Source organism: Manacus candei, unplaced genomic scaffold, assembly GCF_025592945.1.
Source record: "Manacus candei isolate 608988 ecotype Guabito, Panama unplaced genomic scaffold, ASM2559294v1 h1tg000185l, whole genome shotgun sequence".
Lineage (NCBI taxonomy): Eukaryota > Metazoa > Chordata > Aves > Passeriformes > Pipridae > Manacus > Manacus candei.
In genome coordinates this window covers 310,147-333,792 of record NW_026138233.1, presented here as the reverse complement: position 1 = coordinate 333,792, position 23,646 = coordinate 310,147, and the positions used below count along the sequence as shown (strand labels likewise).

General features: G+C 56.3%; 4 protein-coding genes across 17 annotated transcripts in view; 2 read left to right on the top strand and 2 right to left on the bottom strand.

Annotated features, from left to right (window-relative positions):
* LOC127464000 (class I histocompatibility antigen, F10 alpha chain-like) overlaps positions 1–23,646 on the top strand; it is a 189,835-nt gene that overhangs the window by 101,851 nt on the left and 64,338 nt on the right. The window lies entirely within an intron of this gene.
* The window catches only part of LOC127464006 (gastrula zinc finger protein XlCGF7.1-like), a 118,585-nt gene that overhangs the window by 61,939 nt on the left and 33,000 nt on the right, over positions 1–23,646 (top strand). The window lies entirely within an intron of this gene.
* On the bottom strand, positions 6,258–8,413 carry LOC127464009 (class II histocompatibility antigen, B-L beta chain-like). The gene is made up of 3 exons (XM_051774111.1): positions 8,323–8,413; positions 7,540–7,809; positions 6,258–6,843 (listed from the first exon to the last, which is right to left on the bottom strand). The coding sequence occupies exons 1-3, from the start codon at positions 8,411–8,413 to the stop codon at positions 6,401–6,403; spliced, it is 804 nt and encodes a 267-aa protein (XP_051630071.1). The 3' UTR covers positions 6,258–6,400.
* On the bottom strand, positions 10,842–13,732 carry LOC127464011 (class II histocompatibility antigen, B-L beta chain-like). Its single transcript, XM_051774113.1, has 5 exons — positions 13,251–13,732; positions 12,468–12,737; positions 11,492–11,773; positions 11,086–11,192; positions 10,842–10,980 (listed from the first exon to the last, which is right to left on the bottom strand). Exons 1-5 carry the CDS (start codon positions 13,333–13,335, stop codon positions 10,972–10,974), a joined length of 753 nt encoding a protein of 250 aa, XP_051630073.1. The 5' UTR covers positions 13,336–13,732; the 3' UTR covers positions 10,842–10,971.

Genomic DNA, 23,646 nt, shown 5'->3' with positions numbered 1-23,646 from the left:
GTGAGAGGCAGAGTGCTGTGACTGGCTCCCGGGGTGCAGACAGGCATTTTGTTGGGGAGGGGGGCTGGAGGCCTAGCTTGTTTTTTGGCTGTTAATTCTGGGGAGTTCGGCCTCTTGTCCTGCTGGCTTCGACCTGCCTGACTGTCCCTCCTGCCGGAGCTGCTGTGTTTCATCGGAGAGTTTTGCTTGCCCGCGGGAGAGGAGGAGGAGTTTTTTTGAGACACCACCGCCTGAGACTGCAGTGAGTCCCCGCCACTTGAGACAGCGGTGAGTTCCCGTGGGAGTGTGCTGCCTGCCTTCCTTGTGGCCCCCACGGAGGCGAGGACCCCCCTCATCTCCTTCTCGGCTTCCCCCGCGGTCCCGGGACCGCTCTCTGCGGCCCCTCTGCCCGCGGGGACTGACGGGCCCACAGCGCCCCCTGCTGGCCACGGCCGGGCACTGCAGGTCCTGCAGCTCCAGCGATCCCACAGCGCCCCCTGCTGGCCACGGCCGGGCACTGCAGGTCCTGCAGCTCCAGCGGTCCCACAGCGCCCCCTGCTGGCCACGATTCGGGCTGTGCCGAAGGACAGAGCAGTGTTCTTTTGGACTTGTTGTTGTGGTGGTTGTTGCTGGTGTTGTTTTGGTTTGTGTTACTGGTTTTTTGCCAACATACATATATCTTTTAATAAAGGGTTGTTATTTCTTCTGGTTTTTCCACATTTTCCTCGAGTAAAGCCCCTTAATTTGACATTACAATTGCAGAGAGAGAGGAGTTTGGTCTACCTCATAACTCCTCCTCTTTACAGTCTAGTCTCTTCAGACTGAGACACCTTGGTAGCTGCTTTCTTTATACAGGAAAATCATGGAGAGATCCCTGCAGAAGTTGAAAATGCTGTCATGCCTTTAGTCTGGGCCAGCGAGTACCCTGGGAAATCAAAGCAAGCTGAACCAGTAAGCATCGCACTCAGGCCAGGAGCAGCCCCAGTAAGGCAGAAACAATATCCTTTGAAATTAGAAAGCTGAAAAGGCCTAGCACCTATAATTGAAAAGTTCCTTAAATTTGGTTTACTAGTAGAATGTGAATCCAGATTTAATACCCCCATACTGCCCGTGAAAAAGGCTGATGGCAAAAGCTATCGGCTAGTCCAAGATCTTAGGGCCTTCAATAGAATAACTGAGGACATTTACCCAGCAGTAGCCAACCCCTATACACTGTTAACCACATTGACAGAGGATTTAGGATGGTTCACTGTACTCGACCTTAAAGATGCCTTTTTCTGCATTCCTGTACACAAAGACAGCCAGGAGATTTTTGCCTTTGAGTGGGAAAATCCTGAGACGGGGAGAAAAACGCAACTAACCTGGAGAGTTCTTCCACAAGGCTTTAAGAACAGTCCAACACTTGTCGGAAATCAGTTGGCAAAGGAACTGGAGGACTGGAGAAGACAGCAGCAAGAAGGAGTTGACCTGCAGTATGTTGACAACATCTTAATTGCAGCCAAAAGCCGGGACCAGTGCATCAAGCTCACTGTAAGTCTCTTGAACTTTTTGGGGCTAAGTGGGTATCGGGTCTCGAGAGAGAAGGCACAGATAGCCAAGGAGATAGTCATCTACCTGGGACTTGAGATCTATCGTGGGCATCGGCGACTCAGTACAGACCGACAAGAGGCCATTTGCCGTCCCCCAGAGCCCCACACTGTACGAGAGAGGCAGGCTTTCCTGGGAATGGTAGGATGGTGTCGGCTGTGGATAGCTAACTATGGGTTGCTAGTCAAACCTCTGTATGAAGCCCTGAAAACGGCCAAAGAGGGAGTTGTAACATGGACAGATGAGACCAGAGATGTGTTCAAACAACTGAAACAGTCCTTGATGTCAGCTCCAGCACTAGGACTACCAGATTTGACTAAACCTTTTGAACTGTTCACACACGAGCAGTTAAATGTTGCTCTGGGGGTATTATCACAAACTCTGGGAAGCCAAGGAAGAGCTGTGGCTTATTTCTCCAAACAGCTGGACAGTGTTAGCCAAGGGTGGCCGGGGTGCCTGCGAGCTGTCGCAGCAACTGTTATCCTGATTGAAGAGGCCCGGAAGCTCACCCTTGGGCAGCACATCACTGTGTATGTACCCCATGCAGTTCAAGCTGTGCTTGAGCAAAAGGGAGGCCACTGGCTGTCCCCCAGCAGAATGCTTAAGTACCAGGTTGTGTTGCTGGAACAGGACGATGTTACCTTAAAAACAACATCTATTGTAAATCCAGCTATGTTTCTGTCTTCAACACTAACTGACAGTGTCCCCGAGCATGACTGTTTGCAGACTATAGAGGAGACTCACTCCAGCAGACCAGACCTGAAGGATGAGCCCCTGGAAAACGCAGACTGGGAACTGTATACGGACGGAAGCAGCTTCATGCGGGATGGTAAACGCTTCACAGGGTATGCAGTGACAACCAGAGACAAAGTGATCGAGGTAAAAGCCTTGTCCGCAGATGTGTCATCCCAAAAAGCAGAATTAATCGCACTGACAAGAGCCTTGGAACTGAGTGAAGGAAAGAAGGTAAATATCTGGACTGACTCAAAATATGCATTTAGTGTTGTACATGCCCACGGAGCCATCTGGAAGGAGAGAGGACTACTGACAGCCCAAGGCAGTGGAGTCAAGCATGCAGACCAAATCCATGCACTCCTGCAGAGTATTTGGAAACCAGAGGAGGTAGCTATTATGCATTGTAGGGCCCACCAGAAGGGGAAAACAATTCCCGAGTTGGGAAATCAGTTTGCTGATCGAGCAGCAAAAGGGGCTGCAGAAAAAGGCATCTTGGCAGTAGTGCCACAAAAAGAAATTGATTTGACAAAACACACCCCTAAGTATGATGAGAGAGACAATCAGCTAATTAGATCACTGAAAGCTGAAATCAAAGAAGGGGGGTGGGTGTTACCCCTACTGGACAGGTTGTAGTCCCACCACCACTCCTCAGGGAAATAGCTCAACAGGAACATGAGGCTACCCATTGGGGAACGGAAAACCTCCTGAAACATCTAAAGAAATCAGTAATAGGAACAAATATGACCGAAGCTGTGCAGTCTGCGGTAGGTAAGTGTGAAATCTGCAAACGAAACAATCCAGATACATCAAAGAGAGTGGTACTAGGGGTAACCAAAGCTGGAGACCAACCCGGAGATTACTGGCAAATAGATTTTGCTGAGTTACCACCATGGGGGGGTACAAATACATCCTTGTACCTGTTGACACTTTCAGTGGATGGCCTGAAGCATACCCCTGTCGCACTAACACAGCAAGGGAAGTGGTAAAAGCTTTACTAAACCACATAATTCCAAGGTTTGGGGTTCCTCTAGGAATGGCATCAGATAGAGGAACACATTTTATTGCGACAGTAGTAAAAGAAGTATGCTGCATCCTGGGAATTGTCTGGGACCTACATACCCCCTACAGACCTCAGGCCAGTGGCAAAGTTGAACGAATGAATGGCACCTTGAAAATGCAAATTAGTAAAATTTGTCAGGAAACATCTATGTCCTGGGTTCAGGCTTTGCCACTAGCTCTGCTGAGAATTCGTATCCAGCCGAGGCGGAGGGATAACATAAGCCCCTATGAAATATTATATGGAAGACCATATCAGGCACCACACGTACCAGGGGATGTACACTTAAGGGGGAGAGCCGATTTACAAAAATATTTGATTGCTTTAGGCTCTACTTTGCAGAAGCTGCAGAAGGTCATCGAGCTATCCAGACCCATAGGACTGGACACCCCTGCTCACCCATTCCAGCCAGGAGACTGGGTCTACGTCAAGTGGTGGAACAGTGGCCCCTTGAGAGCCAAGTGGAGAGGACCATACCAAGTCCTGCTGACTTCCCTCACCTCCGTCAAAGTTGCTGGCAGAGAACCCTGGTTCCACTATTCCAGAGTCAAGAGAGCATCAGCTCCTGGAACAACCAACCAGACAGAACCAGGCACCGACGACGAGGATGTGGAATAGACTGCTTGTTCTGTGCATTCTGTTCGTGCAACCGGTAACTATGAACCGAGTTTGGGACCAAAAATTGCATGTGGCCCTAGTCCAAAACGGATCTAAAATTCTCCGAAAAACGGAATGCTGGATTTGTACTCAAGTACCAGCAATTGATGATGAGAATAGTGAGTGGCCCCTAATTGGCATTTTACTAAATGAGACAAACTTCGGTAAGTCCATGATGAATTTCCCAGGGACCTGGAAGCCTGTTACAGAGGCCTATTACCCGGTGGCCCTAAGTAATGTAATTTCTAATCAGGATGTTGTTCCCTGTATGATCATAAACGCTACAGGAAAAATCATTCTCCCCCCCTACTGTGATAAAAACAATTCAAAAGAAGAAATAAACCCAGAAATTGTTGCAGGGATGGCACAGTTCCCTTTGAGATTAATTCCTCCCCAGGGTTCAGGATGGTATTGGATTTGTGAAAAGGAGGCCTGGAAAGTTTTGCCCCTTGATAAAGATTGGGCCTGTGCCCTGGGGGCAGTGATTCCAAATATAACAATTCTCGACCCAATTGATGAACAGGAATGGGAAAGACCCTATCCAAAAAGAGTGAAAAGAACTAGCAATCCCCTCATTGAGCGCCCTACGATTTTCCATAGCATAATCAGAGCTTTAATCCCATCTCTAGGAGTGAGTGAATTGGAAAAGGCAATTGTAAATATTTCGGCTGTTATGGAAAACATACAAGATCACACTCTGGATGCAATTGAAACCCTGAAAGAACAATTCCAGAGCTTGTCTCATGTAGTAATACAAAACAGAATGGCCCTCAATTTTTTGCTAGCCTCACAGGGAGGCGTGTGTAAAGTCATCAATACCAGCTGCTGCTCTTACATAGACCAGACTGGTAGAATTAATAATGATTTGGCCGCAATTCAAAATCAAACTAAAATCTTACACCAAATATCTCTGGATGATGTCTCCCTAGGTTTAGGAGATGTCTTCAACAAACTCACCTCATGGTTACCGAACTGGACATGGATGAAACAACTGTTTATTTTAGTATTGTATATACTTAGTGTTAGTGTAATAGCTCACTGCATGCACCGTTTTATAGTTGTTGTAGGTGTAGGTAGTAGAGATTGGACAAGACCTTTGGGTTTTGTCCAGTCTCTAAGGGGGGACTGATGCCTTAAGCCCCTAATGTTTTTTTATTTTTCTAATATTTGTAAGACTTGTAAGTTTTATAAGTAGTGGAAGTAGATTTTAAAAGCAGCAACCTCCCCTCCCCCTTTTTGTCCCTTGTTCCTTTCCCTCTCTCTAGCACCCTTGTTCATACATTCCTTAACCCTCTTCCCCCATTCTATCCTCCCGATATCACTCATAGCCCCAAATCCAATAGAAATGTTTAGTCTTTTGTCAAGGCAAGGCCTAGATTGTTGGCAGAACAGCATATCAAGGCCTAAACCACAGAATACGGTCAAGAATTAGGTAACTATGTACCCTTTGTGCTCTGGTGATGGTGAAGATGGGATGAATGGGGGGTCCCGAAATACACCCCAGACTCATTTTAAGGGGGTCGACCCAGGGCGGACCAGAGTAAAGGCCACAGGGTGGGCACATCTGGGATTGGATGGATGGTGTTATAAAACGTAACCTCTCAGGCACGGCCTGCGCGGGTCTTGTAACATCTTAGCCTTGGTAAATAAACCCTTTCTTATCTCACCCCTAATTAACTGCTCCGGAGAATTTTTCAGCACCAAAATACAGCAGCAACAGGGGGGACACACGACCCCCCAAATTCAGTGTGGGGCTGGACTGGGGGGTCCCGGCTGGGTCCGAGGCCACGGGGAGGGGCTGCGGCCGCCGGCGGCTCAGGAGCTCTGTGGGGAGAGAAAAGGGGGTGAGAGCGGGGTGGGGGGGCAGGGGGGGGTCCGCAAGCTCTGGGAAAGGGGGACACGACCCCCGGGGACCCCCCTTTACCTTCTCCCGCAGGTAGAAGCCGAGCCCCAGCGCCAGGAAGACCAAGCCAAAGACGAAGCCCCCGACCCCCACCAGGATCTTGCTGCGGACGGTGTCCGGTGGCATCTCTGGGGGGAACCGGGGGGGTCAGCACCCCTAAAACCTCCCAGACACCACCCAGGACTCCACAAACCCCATCCTAGTCTCTCCCAGCCCACCCAGTACCACCTGAGACCTCCTGCCAGTCCCTTCCCAGCCCCTTTGGGGATTCCACAAAGCCCCTCCCAGCCCCTTTAGGACCCTCCAAACCCCCTCCCATCACGCCGAGGACACCCCAGAACCCCTTCTAGTCCCTTCCCAGACCCCCCACCACTTCTCAGATCCCCTTCCAGTCATGACAAGCCCCCCCAGCCTCCCTCCTGTCCCGCCCAGGCTCCCCCAAACTCCCTCCCAGCTGCTCCCAGGATTCCCCAAAGCCCCTCTCAAGCCCTCCCAACACCCACCAACCTCCTTCTCAGCCTCTCCACCACCCTCGAGCCCTTCCTATTCCCCCCCAGTCTCCCTCCCAATTGCCCCCATTGTCCCCCTGAGCCCCCAGCCCCCCTGCCAGTGTGCCCCCGGGGCTGGGGGGGCCGGGCCGTACCCCAGTGCCGGCTGAGGGGGTGCTCCAGGCTGACGTGCTCCACCTGGCAGCTGTAGGTGACCCCGCGCCGGGGGGGGATTTCCAGCAGCACCAGCACCTGGTAGGTCCAGTCCCCGGTGGGGACCACGTCGGTGGCCACCACGTGCTCCGGCAGCTCCTGCCCATCCTGGAACCACCTCACCTGCACCGGCGCAGGGTAGAAATCCATCACGGAGCAGAGCAGGCGGCCGGGGCCGGGCTGGGAGCTCGACGGCACCAGCGAGATGGACACACTGGGGGGCACTGGGAGGGACGGGGGAGACACTGGGCTGAGCTGGGGGGCACTGGGAGGGAGGGCAGAGGGCTTGGAGGGCGTTAGGAGGGATTGGGATGGCAGTGGGAGGGACTGGGATGGCAGTGGGAGGGACTGGGATGGCAGTGGGAGGGAGTGGGAATCGAGTGGGGGAGAAGAGGCTGGGCTGGGGGGGCACTGGGGAGAGAGTTGGGAGATGTGGGAGTGAAGTGAGAACGACTGGGAATGGACTGAGAGGGTCTGGGAGTGGAGGGAGAGGGTCTGGGAGTGACTGGTGTGGACTGGGAAGGAGCGCTCGGGACTGGGAGGCTGAGTCCTGGGGAGGGAAGTCTTTGGTTTGGGTCTGCCTGGCAACTGGAGCGTCATCACAGAGACGCGCTGGGATTGGCTGAGGGGCGGGAGCTCGGTGGCCCCAGCGGGGTGGAGACGCGGGGGGGGCACTGGGAGAGACTGGGATGGACTGAGATGGATTGGGATGGACACTGAAAAACTGGAATGGATTCAGATGGACTGGGCCTCACTGGGAGAGACTGGGATGGACTGGGAAGAACTGGGAGGGGCAAAATGCCACGGGACGGGCACAGGGAGGGCTGAGGGGTCTGGAGTGATTCCCAGAGAGGGTTTGAGGGGCTCCAGGGTCATTCCCGGGGCAGGGGCCGAGGGGACCCGCTCTGCCCCACACTCACCTCTCCTCTCCACACTGAACGGGCCGTACCCCTCGTAGCTGGGCAGGCAGACCCTGTCCACCAGAGACCGATAGTACTCCAGCCTTTCCTGTTGGCTATTCCAGTTCCTGGCCTGGTACTCTCCAAATGGAGTGTCACCCACAAAGATCCCCACATCGCTGTCGAAGTGCACTTGCTGCTGCCGGTTGTAGATGTACCTGTGTACGAACCTCACCCGCTCGGTGCCGTTGATGAAGTGACACTCAGATTTCACCATGTCCTGGAACACCCCTGTGTGTGCAGGACACGGGTCAGGGGGTGCCCCTTACTCCCCATCATCCCCCAGCCCCCCACAGCAGGGTGGGAGCTCAGGGGGTCACCCCGGACCCCCCTTTCCCAACCCCCCTCTGCCCCACGGACACCCCAGCACCGGCTCTTGGCTGGGGGGAAACCCCCCCATCAGCCCCCCGGGGATGGACAGGGGGGTTAGGGACCCCCCCAGTGCGGATCCAACCACTCCAGAGCCCCAGGGAACCGCTCCAGGGCTCAAGGGACACCCAGGGACCCCCAGGGAACCCCTCTGCCTGCTCCCACACTCCCCTTTCCCCCCTCTCCCACCCCTTTCCCACCGGCCCCACAATTTCCAGAACCCCCCAACCTCACTTTGGGGCTCCGAACCCCCTCCCACTCACTCCGGGCCTTCCAACCCCCCTCCCTCCCACTTTTGGGGCTCCCACCCCCTCTTTTCTCCCCTCTTTCCCCCCCTTTCCCACCCGACCCCCCTGCCCGCCCCCCCCCGCTCACCCGACAGCTCCTCGCCCGCAGCCGGGGGGGCTCCCAGCACCACCAGCACCGCCAGCACGGCCCCAGCTCCCCGCACACGCTCCATGCCCATTGCCGGACAGCTGCTGACAGCCCCAAACCAGCCGGGCGGCGCCGTTTTGGGGGGTTTGGGGCGCGCTGGGCTTGGCTGAGGGCGCAGTCGGGGCCCTTTTTTTCGAGGCGTCTTCCCGGCGACTGATGAGTCATCAGCGCGGCGCGCTGGGATTGGGCGCGGGCGGCGTGGGCGCTTTGGGATTGGCTGAGGGCCGTTGGGGGCCCCCGCGGCAGCCCCGGGGCTGGGGGGTTCGGGGGGGTCCAAGGTGGGTTTTGGGGGGTCCCAGATTCCTGGAGATGGCATTTAAGGTGATCTGGATGCGTTGGAATGGGGTTCTGGGTGGGTGTTGGTGTCCAATAACCCCTTGTTCCCGGGATTTTGGGAGTCTGTGAGTGCCCAAACCCCCCTGTTCCCAGGAGTTTTAGGGTCTGGGAGTGTCCAAACCTCTCTTTACCAATGTTTTGGGGTCTGGGGGTGCCCAAACCCCTCTGTTCCTTAAATCCCGTGGGTCTGGCGTTGCCCAAACCCCTCTGTTCCCACAATTCCATGGCTCTGGGAATGCCAAAACCCCCCTGTTCCCAGGAGTTTTAGGGTCTGGGAGTGTCCAAAGCCCTCTTTTCCAATGTTTTGGGGTCTGGGAGTGTCCTAACCCCCCTGTTCCCAAAATTTTGAGGGTCTGAAGGTGCCCAAACCCCCTCCGTTCCCAGGATTTTGATGGAGTCTGGGACTGTCCAAGCCCCTCTTTTCCAATATTTTGGGCTCTGGGAGTGCCCCGACCCCTCGTTCCTAAGATTTTTGTGCTCTGGATGTGCCCAAACCACCTTTTCCCATGATTTTTAAGGTCTGGGAGAGCCCCAACCCCCCTGTTCCCGGGATTTTGGGGGTCCAAGGTGGGTTTTTGGGGGGTCCCGGATTTTTAGGAATGGGTTTTGAGGTGACCTGGATAGGTGGGAATGCAGTGATGGGGAAGAAGGGGGTGAGAAATCCTCGTTTTCCGGGGATTTTGGGCACCTGGGTGTGCCCACACCCTCCCGTTCCTGCGGTTTTGGGCGTCTGGGTGCAGCTCAACTTCCCTTTTCCGGGATTTTTGGGGTCTGGGTTTGTCCCAACCCCCCTGTTCCCGGGATTTTGGGGGTCTGGGAGTGCCCAACCATCTTGTTCCCAGGACTTTTAGTGTCTGGGAGTGCCCAAACCCCATTTTTCCATGGTTTTGGGGGTCTGGGAGTGCCCCAACCCCTGTGTTCCTGGGTTTTTAGGGCACTGACATGTCCCAAACCCCCCTTTTCCCACGATTTTTTGCCTCTGGATGTGCCCAAACCATCTTTTTCCAAGATTTTGGGGGTCTGAAGGTGCCCAAACCCCCCTGTACACAGGATTTTGTGGGTCTGAGAGTGCCCAACCCCCTTGGTTCCCAGAATTTTGAAGGAGTCTGGGAGTGTCCAAGCCCCTCTTTTCCAATATTTTGGGCTCTGGGAGTGCCCTAAACCCCATATTCCTGGGATTTTTAGGGTCTAGGAGAGCCCACACCCCCATGTTCCCAAAATTTTTAGTGTCTGATTGCTCCCAACTCCCCTGTCCCTTGGTTTCTTGGGGGGCTGGGAACTTCCAAAACCCCCGTTCCAAGGATTTTTAGGGTCTGGATGTGTCCAAACCCACCTTTCTCCAGGATTTTGGGGGTCTGGGAGTGCCCCCGTTGACCAAAAAACGAGCTCAGGGCGGTCTCTGATTGGCTGAGTCCGATCGGGGCTCAGCTCGGGACTCGTCTACCCGGCAACTGATGACGAAAAAACAGCGCTCGCTCCCATTGGCTACTGCTGCTGCTGACCCCGCCCGGGCCTTGGGAGGTCCGAGGTGGGTTTTGGGGGTTCCCGGATTGCTGGGGATGGGGTTTGGGGTGCCCTGGATACGTAGGAATGAGGTTCTGGGTGTCCGCGGGTGTCCAGTAACCCCCTGTTGCTGGGATTTTGGGAGTCTGGGAGTACCCAAACCCCCCTGTTCTCAGAATTTTTGGGGTTTGAATGTGCCCAAAGACCCTGTTCCCAGATTTTGAGGGGCTGATGTTTCCCAAAGCCCCGAGTTCCCGGGATTTTGTGGGTCTTAGTGTGCCTAAACCCCAATGTTCCCGGGAGTTTTAGAGTCTGGGAGTGTCCAATCCCTCTTGTCCACTGGTTTTGGTCGGGATGTGTCCAAACAACCTTTCTCCAGGATTTTGTGGGTTTGGGAGTGCCCAACCCCCTGTTCCCATTATTTTAAATGGCTGGGAGTGTCCAGACCCCTCAGTTCCCAGGAGTTTTAGGGTCTGGGAGTGCCAAAAATCCCGCTGCTCCCAGGATTCTGTAGTTGTTGCAGTGCCCAACCTCCCCCATTCCTGGGATTTTTGCACACCCCCCCCACCTCTCCAAACACCCAGGACTGCAGAGCACTGAGAAGCTTTACTGGGAACAGTGGGAACAGCTGGTTAGTGTGGGAAGAAATGCAGGGAAGGGGGGGACAGGCGACCCCCCCAAATGAGCGCAGGGTTTGGGGGGTCCCGGCTGGGCCCGAGGCCACGGGGAGGGGCTGCGGCCGCCGGCGGCTCAGGAGCTCTGTGGGGAGAGAAAAGGGGGTGAGAGCAAAGGGGCTGGGGGGGCACAGAGGCTGTGGGAGAGCAAGGGGGGGGACACAACCCCCATTTGGGGACCCCCCTTTACCTTCTCCCGCAGGTAGAAGCCGAGCCCCAGCGCCAGGAAGACCAAGCCCAAGACAAAGCCCCCGACCCCCACCAGGATCTTGCTGTGGACGGTGTCCGGTGGCATCTCTGGGGGGAGCCGGGGGGGTCAGCACCCCCAAAACCTCCTCCCACGCACCCCCCGGCACCCCACAGAGCCCAGCCCGCTCTCCCCCAGTCCACCCGGGGGTCCCTGAAACCTCCTGCCAGTCCCTTCCCAGCCCCTGCAGGGATCCCACCCAGCCCCTCCTGGCCCCTTTAGGACCCTCCAACCCCCTTCCCATCACCCCCAGCACCCACCAGACTCCCTCCCAGTCGCCCCCAGTTGCCCCCTTCACCCCCGGCACCGCTGCCAGTGTGCCCCCGGTGCTGGGGGGGCCGGGCCGTACCCCAGTGCCGGCTGAGGGGGTGCTCCAGGCTGACGTGCTCCACCTGGCAGCTGTAGGTGACCCCACGCCGGGGGGGGATTTCCAGCAGCACCAGCACCTGGTAGGTCCAGTCCCCGGTGGGGACCACGTCGGTGGCCACCACGTGCTCCGGCAGCTCCTGCCCATCCTGGAACCACCTCACCTGCACCGGCGCAGGGTAGAAATCCATCACGGAGCAGAGCAGGCGGCCGGGGCCGGGCTGGGAGCTCGACGGCACCAGCGAGATGGACACACTGGGGGGCACTGGGAGGGACGGGGGAGACACTGGGCTGAGCTGGGGGGCACTGGGGGGAAGGGCAGAGGGCTTGGAGGACATTGGTAGGGATTTGAATGGCAGTGGGAGGGACTGGGATGGCAGTGGGAGGGACTGGGAATAGACTGGGGGAGAAGGGGCTGGGCTGGGGGGGCACTGGGGAGAGAGTTGGGAGATGTGAGAGTGAAGTGAGAACGACTGGAAATGGAGTGAGAGGGTCTGGGAGTGGAGGGAGAGGGACTGGGAGTGACTGGGAAAGACTGGGAGTGACTGGTGTGGACTGGGAAGGAGCGCTCGGGACTGGGAGGCTGAGTCCTGGGGAGGGAAGTCTTTGGTTTGGGTCTGCCTGGCAACTGGAGCGTCATCACAGAGACGCGCTGGGATTGGCTGAGGGGCGGGAGCTCGGTGGCCCCAGCGGGGTGGAGACGCGGGGGGGGCACTGGGAGAGACTGGGATGGACTGGGATGGACTCTGAATAACTGGAATGGACTGGGAGTGACTAGGGAGCATTGGAAGGACTGGGAGACACTGGGACGGACTGGGAGGAACTGGGAGTGGGGAAAAGGCAAGGGGATGGGCACAGGGAGGGCTGTGGGGTCTGGGGTGATTCCCAGTGAGGGTTTGAGGGGCTCCAGGGTCATTCCCGGGGGAGGGCCCAGGGGACCCGCTGTGCCCCAGGCTCACCTCTCCTCTCCATAGCAGGTGGAGTGTACACCTCGTAGTTGTGCCGGCAGAACGTGTCCACCTCAGCCCGTTTACGCTCAATGATTTCTGGGTTGCTGTTGAAGTACCTGGCCTGGATCTCCCCAAACGGGGTGTCCCCCACATAGACCCCCACATCGCTGTCGAAGTGCAGGAGCTGCTCCCGGTTGTAGATGTACCTGTCCACGAGCCTCACCCGCTCGGTGCCGTTGATGAAGTGACACTCGCTCGGAGACAACAACTGGAACACCCCTGTGTGTGCAGGACACGGGGTAGGGGGTGCCCCGTTCCCCCCCATCATCCCCCAGCCCCCCACAGCAGGGTGGGAGCTCAGGGAGCCACCCCGGACCCCCCTTTCCCACCCCCCTCTGCCCCATGGACGCCCCAGCACCGGCTCTTGGCTGGGGGGAAACCCCCCATCAGCCCCCCACGGATGGACAGAGGGGTTGGGGACCCCCCCACTGCACATCCGACCCCCCCAGAGCCCCAGGGAACCACTCCAGGGCTCAAGGGACACCCAGGGACCCCCAGGGCACCCCTCTGCCTGCTCTCCCACACCCCTTTGCCCCCCTCTCCCACCCCTTTCCCACCGGCCCCACAATCCCCAGATCCCCCCGCACTCACTTTGGGGCTCTCACCCCCCTCCCACTCACTCCGAGCCTTCCAACCCCCCTCCCTCCCACTTTTGGGGCTCCCACCCCCTCTTTTCTCCCCTCTTTCCCCCCCTTTCCCACCCGACCCCCCTGCCCGCCCCCCCCCGCTCACCCGACAGCTCCTCGCCCGCAGCCGGGGGGGCTCCCAGCACCACCAGCACCGCCAGCACGGCCCCAGCTCCCCGCACACGCTCCATGCCCAGCGCCGGACAGCTGCTGACAGCCCCAAACCAGCCGGGCGGCGCCGTTTTGGGGGGTTTGGGGCGCGCTGGGCTTGGCTGAGGGCGCAGTTGGGGCCCTTTTTTCGAGGCGTCTTCCCGGCGACTGATGAGTCATCAGCGCGGCGCGCTGGGATTGGGCGCGGGCGGCGTGGGCGCTTTGGGATTGGCTGAGGGCCGTTGGGGGCCCCCGCGGCAGCCCCGGGGCTGGGGGGTTCGGGGGGTCCGCGGGCTGCGGGGGAGGGGGGAGCTCAGGGCCCACCAAAAATGCCCAGCCAGGGCTCCCGCAGCTCCCACGGGTCCCCAAAATGAGTTGAGGGCGTTCTCTGACTGGCTGAGCTCGGGGAGGGCTCCGTTCCGGACGGGTCTGCCCGGCAGCTGATGACGCACCAACAGCGCTCGCTCCCATTGGCTGCTGCTGCTGACCCTGCCCGGGTTTTGGGGGGTCCAAGGTGGGTTCTGGGAGTTCCCGGATTCCTGGGGTTGGCGTTTGGGTTGGCCTGGGTACGTGGGAATGAAGTTCTGGGCGGCCCCGAGTGCCCAAAAACCTCCAGTTCCTGGGATTCTGGGGGTGTGACGCTTCCCAAATCCCACTCTGCCTGGGACTTTTAGGGTCTGGGAGTGTCCAGTCCCCTCTTTTCCAATATTTTGGGCTCTGGATGTGCCCAAGCCAACTTTCTCGGGGATTTGTAGGGTCTGGGAGTGCCCCAACCCCCTATTCCCATGCGTTTCATGGTCTAGGAGTGTCCAAGCCCCTCTTTTCCAATATTTTGGGGTCAGGGAGAGCCCCAACCACGATGTTCCTGTAACTTCTGGGTTCTAGGAAAGCCCCCATGTTCCCAAGATTTTTGGGGTCTGAATGTCCCCAAAAGTCCTGTTCAAAGGATTTTGTGGGTCTGGAAGTGCCCAAACCCCCCATTCCTGGGATTTTCAGAGCCCCCTCACTGCCCCCCCAAAAACCGGGACTGCAGAGAACTGGGAAGCTTTACTGGGAACACTGGGAGCAGCCGGCTGGGGTGTGAACAAAAGCAGGGCCGGGGAGGACACACGACCCCCCAAAGTGCAGGTGGGGCTGGACTGGGGGGTCCCGGCTGGGCCCGAGGCCACGGGGAGGGGCTGCGGCCGCCGGCGGCTCAGGAGCTCTGTGGGGAGAGAAAAGGGGGTGAGAGCGGGGTGGGGGGACAGGGGGGACACCGGGATACACCCAGACCTGGACTGGAGCCAGCGGGACCAGAACTGGGGCAACTGGGATCATACTGGGAGCAACTGGGAGCATGTTGGGGGCAACTGGGATATACTGGGAGTGTTTGGGAGTGAGTGGAACCATAATAGGGGTGAATGGGAGCAACTGGAACCACGCTGGGGGCAACTGGGATCATCCTGGGAGCAGCTGGGCCCCTGCTGGGCTCATACTGGGATCAGACTGGGATCTTACAGGGAGTGACTGGGTCAATCCTAGAGACAACGTAGAGCAACTGGGATCACACTGGGAGAAACTGGGAGCAACTGGGACCATGCTGGCGAGTACTGGGATCATACTGGGATCACAGTTGGAGAGCTTGGCCAATGCTGGGAGAAATTGGGGACACAGTGAGTGTGACTGGGGTCATACTGGGAGTGACTGGGATTAAACTGGATTCGTACTGGAAGTGTCTGCAAGTTACTGGGATTGTACTGAGGGTGACTGGACTCACAGTGGGATCATACTGGGAGCAACTGGGACCACCTTGAGGGCAACTGGGATCCAACTGGGAGTGACTGGGTCCTAGTGGGAGTGACCAGGGCCATACTGGAACCATCCTGGGGGTGACTGTAAGTGACTGGGATCATACTGGGAGTGACTGCAAGTATTCAGGGGGGAACTGGGAACCAGTGGGGCCATGCTGGAAGTATGGTGAAACTGGGAGTGACTGGGAATGACAGGGTGCATGCTGGAGGAAACTGGCATAGACTGGGAGTGACTGGGAGTTACTGGGATTGTCCTGATGGGAACTGGAAGCATCCTGGGGCAAGTGGAAGTAACTGGGCATGACTGTGAGCATGCTGAGGGCAACTGGGATTTACTGGGAGAGTCTGCAACCATCGTGGGGGGGACTGGGAGCACACTGGGAGTGAGTTGGACCATGTGGGGGGCAACTGGGAGCAACTGGGAGTGACTGGATCTACAGTGGTGCAACTGGGATTGGCTGGGACCATGCTGGGGGAAGACTGGGATCACACTTGGATTGACTGGATCTGTGCTGGAGGCAACTGGGAGCAGCTTGGCCATGCTGGGGACAACTGGGCCCACAGTGAGGGTGACTGGGGTCATACTGGGAATGACTGGGAGCATTCTGAGGGCAGTTGGGACCGTGTTGGTGCAACTGGGATATACTGGGAGCAAGTGGGATCACGCTGGAGGTTACTGGGATCATACTGGGAGCGACTGGGACCACACTGGGAGTGACTGGGAATGACTGGATCTACAATGGGGCAACTGGGATTGACTGCGACCATGCTGGGGGAAGACTGGCATCACACTTGGATTGACTGGATCTGTGCTGGAGGCAACTGGGAGCAACTTGGCCCATGCTGGGGACAACTGTGATTGTACTGGGATAATACTGGGATATTACTGGGATCAGACTGGGATCAGACAGGGATCATACTGGAAGCAACTGGGTCTCTGCTCAGGGCAACTGGGAGCAACTGGGATCACAGTAGAAAAACTGGGAGCAACTAGGACCACACTGGGAGTGACTGGGAGTGGCTGTGAGCAACTGGGATTATGCTGGAAGATACTGGGAGCAACTGGGAGTGAGTGGGACCACATTGACTTCAACTGAGGTATACTGGGAGAGACCAGGAGGGACTGGGATCATACTGAGACTGACTGGGATCATAGTGGGAGTGACTGGGAGTGCCAGGGATCATCCTGGGAACAACTGGAACCATAGTCAGTGACTGGGAGGAACTGGGACCCTGCTGGGGGCAAATGGCTTTATCCTGGGAGTGCCAGGGCATGTCTGGGTTCATCCTGGGTGTGAGTGCCACCATCTGGGGTGTCACTGGGATCCTACTGGGATGGTCCTGGGAGGGACTGGGAGGGAGTGGAACTCGAGTGGGGTGACTGGAAGCAACTGGGACCACGCAGGGGGTAACTTGGATCCTACTAGGAGAGACTGGTATTGTACTGGGAGTGACAGGGATCATAGTGGGATGATACTGGGCATGACTGAAAGTGAGTGAGGTGATACTGGGGGTGACTGGGAGCATGTTGGAGGCAAGTGGGATCTACTGGGAGTGGCTGGGAGTGACAGGGATGATACTGGGAGTGACTGGAAGCACAGAAGGGGTGGATTGGAGCAACTGGAACCACACTGGGGGCAACTGGGATCATACTGGAAGCAACTGAGACCACCTTGGGGGTAACTGGGATCCAATTGGGAGTGACTTGGATCCTATTTGGAGTGACTGGGAGTGATTGGGATCCAGGGCCATACTGGAACCATCCTGGGAGTGACTGTCAGTACCCGGGATCATACTGGGAGTGAGTAAAACTACACAGGGTGGAACTGGGAGCCAGTGGGGCCATGTTGGAAGTATGGTGGAACTGGGAGTAACTGGGAGTGACAAGGTGTATACTGGAGGCAACTGGCATAGACTGGGAGTGACTGGGATTGTCTTGATGGGAACTGGAAGCATCCTGGGGCAAGTGGAAGTAACTGGTTATGACTACGAGCATCCTGAGGGCAACTGGGATATACTGGGAGTGTCTGCAGCCATCCTGGGAGTGACTGGGACCACACTGGGGGTGACTGGGAGTGGCTGTGAGCAACTGGAATCATGCTGGAAGCTACTGGAAACGACTGGGAGCGAGTGGGACCACACTGGGGGCAACTGAGATATAATGGGAAACACCAGAATTATACTGGGACTAACTGGGAGCAACTGGGAACTTACAGGGGGTAACTTGGATCCTACTAGGAGAGAATGGAATCAGACTGGGAGTGACTGGGATCATGCTGGGATCAGACTGGGCATGACTAAAAGTGACTGAGATCATCCTGGGGGTGACTGGGCCCATCCTGGGGGTGACTGGGCCCATCCTGGGGGTGACTGGGCCCATCCTGGGGGTGACTGGGAGCCCCTGGGCCCGTGCTGGGAGCCCCTGGGCCCCCCTGGCTGGAACTGCTTTCCCTCCTGCGGGTTCTTGGCAAAGGCCCCAAAGCACAAACTCTGCTCCGAGCCCTCGGTGCGTTTCCTCCCTTTGGGCAGCAGCAGCTCCTGAGCCCTGAACAGGCTCCTGTCCCCTGCAAACACTTCCCCTGCCTTTGACCTGGGAGCTCTCAGGGACTCACACATTTACTGAATGTTTAAACTCGGCTTTTTCTCTTATTTTTCTTCTTTTCTTTTGTCTTTCTTTCCTCTTTATCCTTTCTAAACTTCCCCCTCCCCTCTCTTTCCCTCCCCTCCCTTTTCCCCTCCCCTCCCTCTGTCCTTTGTGCCACCAGCATGATCCCAGTTGCTCTCAGTATGATCCTGGGCACTGACAGTCACTCTCAGCATGGTCCCAATATGGTCCTGGTCACTCCCACTAGGATCCCAGTCACTCCCAATAGGATCCCAGTTGCCCCCAAGGTGGTCCCAGTTGCTCCCAGTCCCCCCTAGGATGGTTCCTTTCCCTCTCAGGGACTCCCAGTCTGAGTCCAGTCTGGCCCCAGGCACTTTCAGTCACTGCCTGGACGATGCCATTTGCCCCTGCATGGTCCCAGTTGCTCCCAGTATGATCTCAGTATGTGTCCAGTCACCCCCGGTATGATCCCAGGTAATTGCAGACAGTTCCAGTACAAATCCAGTTTGATCCCAGTCATCCCCAGTATGGTTGCAGTCCCTCTCACATACTCCCAGTATTCTTGCAGTCACTCCCAGGATGGTCCCAGTATGAGCCCAGCAGGGGCCCAGCTGCTCCCCCTCTGATCCCAGTTGCCCCCCATGTGATTGCTCCAGGATGGATCAGGAATGGGGACCCCTCTGTGCCCCCCCCTTGTGTCCCCCTGTTCTGGGGGAGCTTTGGGGGGACATCTGCACCCCAACATGGCATCCAACACATCCCAAAGTGTGCTGGGACCCCCTTAAACCACCCCACAGCCCCCCAAGGAACCCCCAAACTCACTCAGAGTCCATCCAGGACCCCACCTAACCCCTTTTTTGGGGGGGACATTTATGGGCTCTGGTTTTATGGGGAGCCCCCCCCGCTGAAGGTGAGGAGCTGTCGGGTGAGAGGGGGTGTTGGGAAGAGGGGGATCGGTGAGTCAGAGGGGATAAAAAAGGTGGTGGGACCCCAGACTGAGTGGGAGGAGAGTGGGACCCCCCAAAGGTGGAGGGGGAGGGAGACTGAGGATTGGGGGATGATCGAAAAGGGGAGGGAGAGGTCGGAAGAGTGGGGAAAAGGTACCCCTAAACTGAGCATGAGGGGGCTGGGGACTGGGGGAATGATGTGTAAGGGGTGGGAGAGGGAGGAAAAAGTAGGTGTTGGGACCCTAAAACTGATCCTGGGCGGGCTGGGAATTGAAGGGAACCATGGAAAACCCTTGTCAGAGAGAAAACTCAGTGACCTGAGTCCTGGATGCTTTTAGGAAAGAGGTCTGAACATTTCTTGACTAATGGAGGGGGGTGACTTTTTTCTTCTTGACCTTTCCAGTTCTCCATTTGGGGGCAGGATGTCCTCTGGGCCAATGGTTTGTTCCCTTTGCAGTGAGTGCAGCCTCAGAGGGCTGAGCCCTCTCTGGCTGGGCTTGGCCTCTCCTGCAGAGACTCAGGCCTGGCTGGGCTGCCCCAGGCAGACGCTGCAGGAAGAAGAGCTCAGGCCGCCTGGCTCTGGTGTCCCTGGGGCTCAGCCTGTGCCCCATTGCTGGGCAGGGGCTGAGCCCCACCTGTGCCTCGGGGCCTTGGCCAAAGGGCTGCCAAGGAAGAGGCCCAGGAGCCTTGGGGCCTGCCCAGCTTTCCTCCTCCCTGGGGGCTCTCAGTCCTCCCCTGACACCGGGTGGGCCCAAGGCCTTGCTGGCTTCGGGCTCACGGCCCGCCGGCACCATCCCAGCGGCCTGACCCCCCTCCTTCCCCTCTCTCCAGCCTCTCCTGCCTTTTCTGGCAAGGGGCCATCCAAGGCAAACCCCGGTTCTCAGCAGTGGCACCTGTGGCACGGCTGCAAGGCTCCAGTGGGCCAGGCAAGAGCAGGAGCACCGAGAGCCTGAGGAGCCAGGAGATGCCCTGGCTGGGCATGGTGCTGCTGCGGGACGAGCTGACACCTCTGCACAGTCTCTGCCCGTCCCTGCCAGCCGACTTCTGCCCAGGCTCTGGGCACGGGGACGCAGCACTGACACTTTTCAGCCCCCACGCTGTTCCACAGAGGCTGTGATGTCACAAGGCCCTTGCCTGGCAGCCAGGAGATGGGCAAGGCAAGGCAAGGACGGAGCCTCTGAGCCACCAGCACGCTGTCCCCAAAGGCTGGGGTGGCACAGAAGCCCAGAGTCCCTGAGCTTGGCAGAGACTTGTGAGATCAACCGGCGTCCAGCCTACGCCCCATCCCCAGCACGTCAAGCAGAGCACGGCACTCAGTGCCATGGCCAGTCTTTGCTTAAACACCTCCAGGGACAGTGACTCCACCACCTCCCTGGGCAGCCCATTTCAATACCTAATCCCTGTTTCTCTCCAAAAAGTCCTGCTCCTGTCCCTGACAAACAGCCCCCGACAGGCAGGTCCTCGTGTCCTCTTGTCCTATTGCCTGTTGCCTCGGAGAAGGGGCTGACCCCCACCTGGCTCCAGCCTCCTGTCAGGAAGTTGTGGACAGGGAGAAGGTCAGCCCCGAGCCTCCTCTTCTCCAGGCTGGAGAAGCCCAGCTCCCTCAGCTGCTCCCCACAGGCCATGCACTGCAGACCCTTGCCCAGCTCCATTGCCCTGCTCTCCACCCACTGCAGCCCCTCAAGGTTCTCCCTGAATTGAGGGGCCCAGAGCTGGACACAGCACTCCAGGGGTGGCCTCACCAGTGCCCAGTCCAGCAGAAGAATCCCTGCCCTACTCCTGCTGCCACACTCTTTCTGATGCAGGCCAGCCTGCCCTTGGCCTTCTTGCCCACCCGGGCACCCGCTGGCTCAGGTTCAGCCTCTGTCCACCAGCACCCCCAGGGCCTCTCCCACGGGGACCCTTTGCAGCTCCTCTGCCCCTGGCCTGGAGCTGCACAGGGTTGTTGTGGCCAGAGGCCCCAAAGGCACCAAAGGCACTCTTGAACCTCATGCCCACGGGCTCGGCCCAGAGGTCCAGCCTGTCCAGGTCCCTCTGCACAGCCTTCCTACCCTCCAGCACATCCACACTGCAAGCCAGCTTGGGGTCCTCTGCCAATTTGCTCCTGGAAGACTCAATGCCCTCCTGCAGATCCCCACGAAAAATAGGCAACAGGACTGGGCCTGTTACCCAACAAGTTCTAGTGCTTGACAAAGGAGCCCACCCAGCAGTGGGGAGAAACTGCTGGCAGGAGATTGAATGGGGGCAAGAGACAATGGGTGATGGACAAGTTCTGGCCCATGGCCATTTGTTAGAAAAACAAAGGAAAAGTTTAAGGCCTGCCATATTTCAGTGGTCAGAGACCTGGTAGAGAAATCTATTTTTGAGACCTGGACACCAAGAAGGCAGAATTTCTAAATCACAAAGACCCTTAGAGAAACCAGACAAAGACAGAACTAACACAGACAGTTACTGAGGCTCTCCCTATCCAGGGAAAAGACAAGAAAAGGACAAAAACTGTGGACTAAGCATCATGCAAAATGAGAAATCCAGAGTCAATAGAAGAGAGAATAAGAATTCCTGCAGAGAACTGGTGAGCCAATGGACAGGAATTCCTTTGTCTGCTAAAATGTGAAAATAGTTAAAGTTTTGAGAACTGATGTACAGGTGTTAGAAAGCAATTCCTGTGTCCCTTCAGCGCTGAATGAAGTAGGGTCACCTCTGGAACCCAATCTCTGCTCAGAGATTTTATTCCCCGGCTTTGCCTGACGGTTTCTGGGGACCCAGATGAGACAAAGCAGCACCGACAGGGCAGAGCAGAGGAATCGTTGGCCCTGCAGCGTGTACCAAAGGAGTTTTGGGGAGATCTTCCAATTCCCTGGTCTGGAGAGTTCACCACCCCTTCTTTTCTGGGAAAAAGAACAGACCATGAATTTTGGGTACTTGATTTTAAGGCCTTTTGCCACCGGAAGTGGAAAGCAGCCATTTGGAATCCCACCCGACGAGTGGCAGAAGCTGTAGAAGGTCAAGGCGAGTCCAGTCAATTTGCGGAACTCAAAGCCGTCCAATTGGCCCTGGACATTGCTGAATGAGAAGGTTGGCCGAGAGTCTACCTCTACCCAGACTCGTGGATGATAGCCAATGCCCTATGGGGATGGTTAGACCGATGGAAGAAGATGAACTGGAGGCGTGGAGGAAAACCCATCTGGGCTGCTGACTTGTGGCAGGACATCGCTGCCAGAGCGAAGAGTCTGAATGTGAGAGTCCACCATGTAGATGCCCAGGTGTCCAAGAAGCAAGCTAATGAAGCAACAACGGGATGGTTAGAGACTTTTTCAGTGCCCCACGCAACGGCCCGGAATACCATTCTGGGCCTTGAAAAGCAAGTCCTGTGGAGACATGGGACCCCAGAACGTATTGAGTCAGACAACGGGACTCATTTCAAAAATGAATTAGTCACCACTTGGGCGAGGGAACATGGTATCGAATGGGTGTACCACATTCCTTATCATGCACCAGCTGCTGGGAAGGTTGAGAGATATAACGGACTGTTGAAGACAACTCTAAAGTCACTAGGTGAGGGGACTTATAAAAACTGGGACAAGAACTTAGCCAAGGCTGCCTGGCTAGTTAACACCAGGGGTTCTGTCAATTGAGCTGGCCCCGCACAAGCAGAATCCCTTCACATTGTTGATGGAGATAAAGTTCCAGCAATCCATTTGAGGGGAATGCTAGGGAAAGCTGTTTGGGTTACCCCTGCCTCAGGCCAAGACAAACCCGTTCGTGGGATTGTCTTTGCTCAAGGGCCAGGAAATAGGTGGTGGATAATGAGGAAGGATCGAGTCATCCAGTGTGTGCCTCAAGGAAATTTAGCCTTGGGGAAAAACTGATTGTATGTCCTGAGTTGTGTTTTCACAGGAAGCCAGTCACCAGATGAGAGAGAGAGAGACCTGAACTAAGCTGGTGCTGGTATCCAGTGATGAGACAGTCCAGTGATGAAACAGCCATAAATCAGAACTGTAATTGTGACTGAGGAGACCAAAGATCTGGACTGAACTGAACTGACATCGGTATTGATTTTCCAACGACGAGACAACTGCGCTGAGAGACCAACAAGGACTATATATATATATATATGTATATGTGTATATATACGCACGGGATGTAGGCGAACGTGAGATATAGGTGTTACGTAAAAATAGTATGGAATAAGGGGTGGAGAATGTAGTGGTTTGGGCTAGGCCTTCCTTGGTGACTAGTTTGTAACCAAGGAAGGGTCCAGATTTACCCAGTATTCCCTACGATTTTTACGTAAGCCAGATTATAAGAAGAAAGGAGGAGAGGCCTTCGCTCTCTTTCCTTCCGGCGGCTTGGAGGTGCAGGTTCCCTGCTGTTGATCTGCCGTGTTGGGGAGCGAGGCCTGGTTAGGCCTTGCTGACCTTGGGAGACAGAGGTTGCCGGTGATCGTTCCGGAGCGACCCTTGGTTGTCCCAGGAGAGTAGTGAGCTATTTCTTTGCTAACTCTTTTAGTGGATAGATATTGGGCTGCTAATTGGGATATTTATATATATATAATATTTTGGGTGTGTTCCTTTTCCCTTCCCCCTTCCCTTTCCCTTATTTTAATTGTATATAAGTGTAAATATATATCTCACTTTGGTTCTCTCTCTCGTTTCGGGTTTTCTTAGGTTTTTTTTTTCTCCCTCTTCTCCCTGAGGTTTGAGGGGGGAACTCTGGTGGTGAGGTTTGGAGACTTGGCAGGGAGTCAGGTTCAAACCATATCAGTAAGATTGGGCCATAATTACAGGATACCTGTAAAATCTGGACTTTGGGAAAGGTTGGGGAGGGTTGGGAAAGGTGTAAAAGGGTGGTTTTGCCTGAGGTGTAAACATGGGAGTGGGTCTGTCTTCCCAATTCCCAAGAGAAGAGATCCCAGAAAGCTCCCCTGCAGGTTGTGTTTTAAGGAACAGGAGAAGAGACCGAGGGTAAGGGGTTTCTTTCCTGGAGGGAAGGGCTGTCGTTCACTTGCAG

What these genes read in the sequence shown, in the direction of transcription:
- LOC127464009 (XM_051774111.1), bottom strand. Translation starts at nt 8,413, where the DNA reads ATGGGCATGGAGCGTGTGCGGGGAGCTGGGGCCGTGCTGGCGGTGCTG. An exon ending in TGCGGGCGAGGAGCTGTCGG is followed by an intron (nt 7,810 to 8,322) that starts GTGAGCGGGGGG and finishes CTGCACACACAG; the next exon opens with GGGTGTTCCAGGACATGGTG. An exon ending in GTTCAGTGTGGAGAGGAGAG is followed by an intron (nt 6,844 to 7,539) that starts GTGAGTGTGGGG and finishes CGTCCCTCCCAG; the next exon opens with TGCCCCCCAGTGTGTCCATC.
- LOC127464011 (XM_051774113.1), bottom strand. Translation starts at nt 13,335, where the DNA reads ATGGAGCGTGTGCGGGGAGCTGGGGCCGTGCTGGCGGTGCTGGTGGTG. An exon ending in TGCGGGCGAGGAGCTGTCGG is followed by an intron (nt 12,738 to 13,250) that starts GTGAGCGGGGGG and finishes CTGCACACACAG; the next exon opens with GGGTGTTCCAGTTGTTGTCT. An exon ending in ACCTGCTATGGAGAGGAGAG is followed by an intron (nt 11,774 to 12,467) that starts GTGAGCCTGGGG and finishes CGTCCCTCCCAG; the next exon opens with TGCCCCCCAGTGTGTCCATC.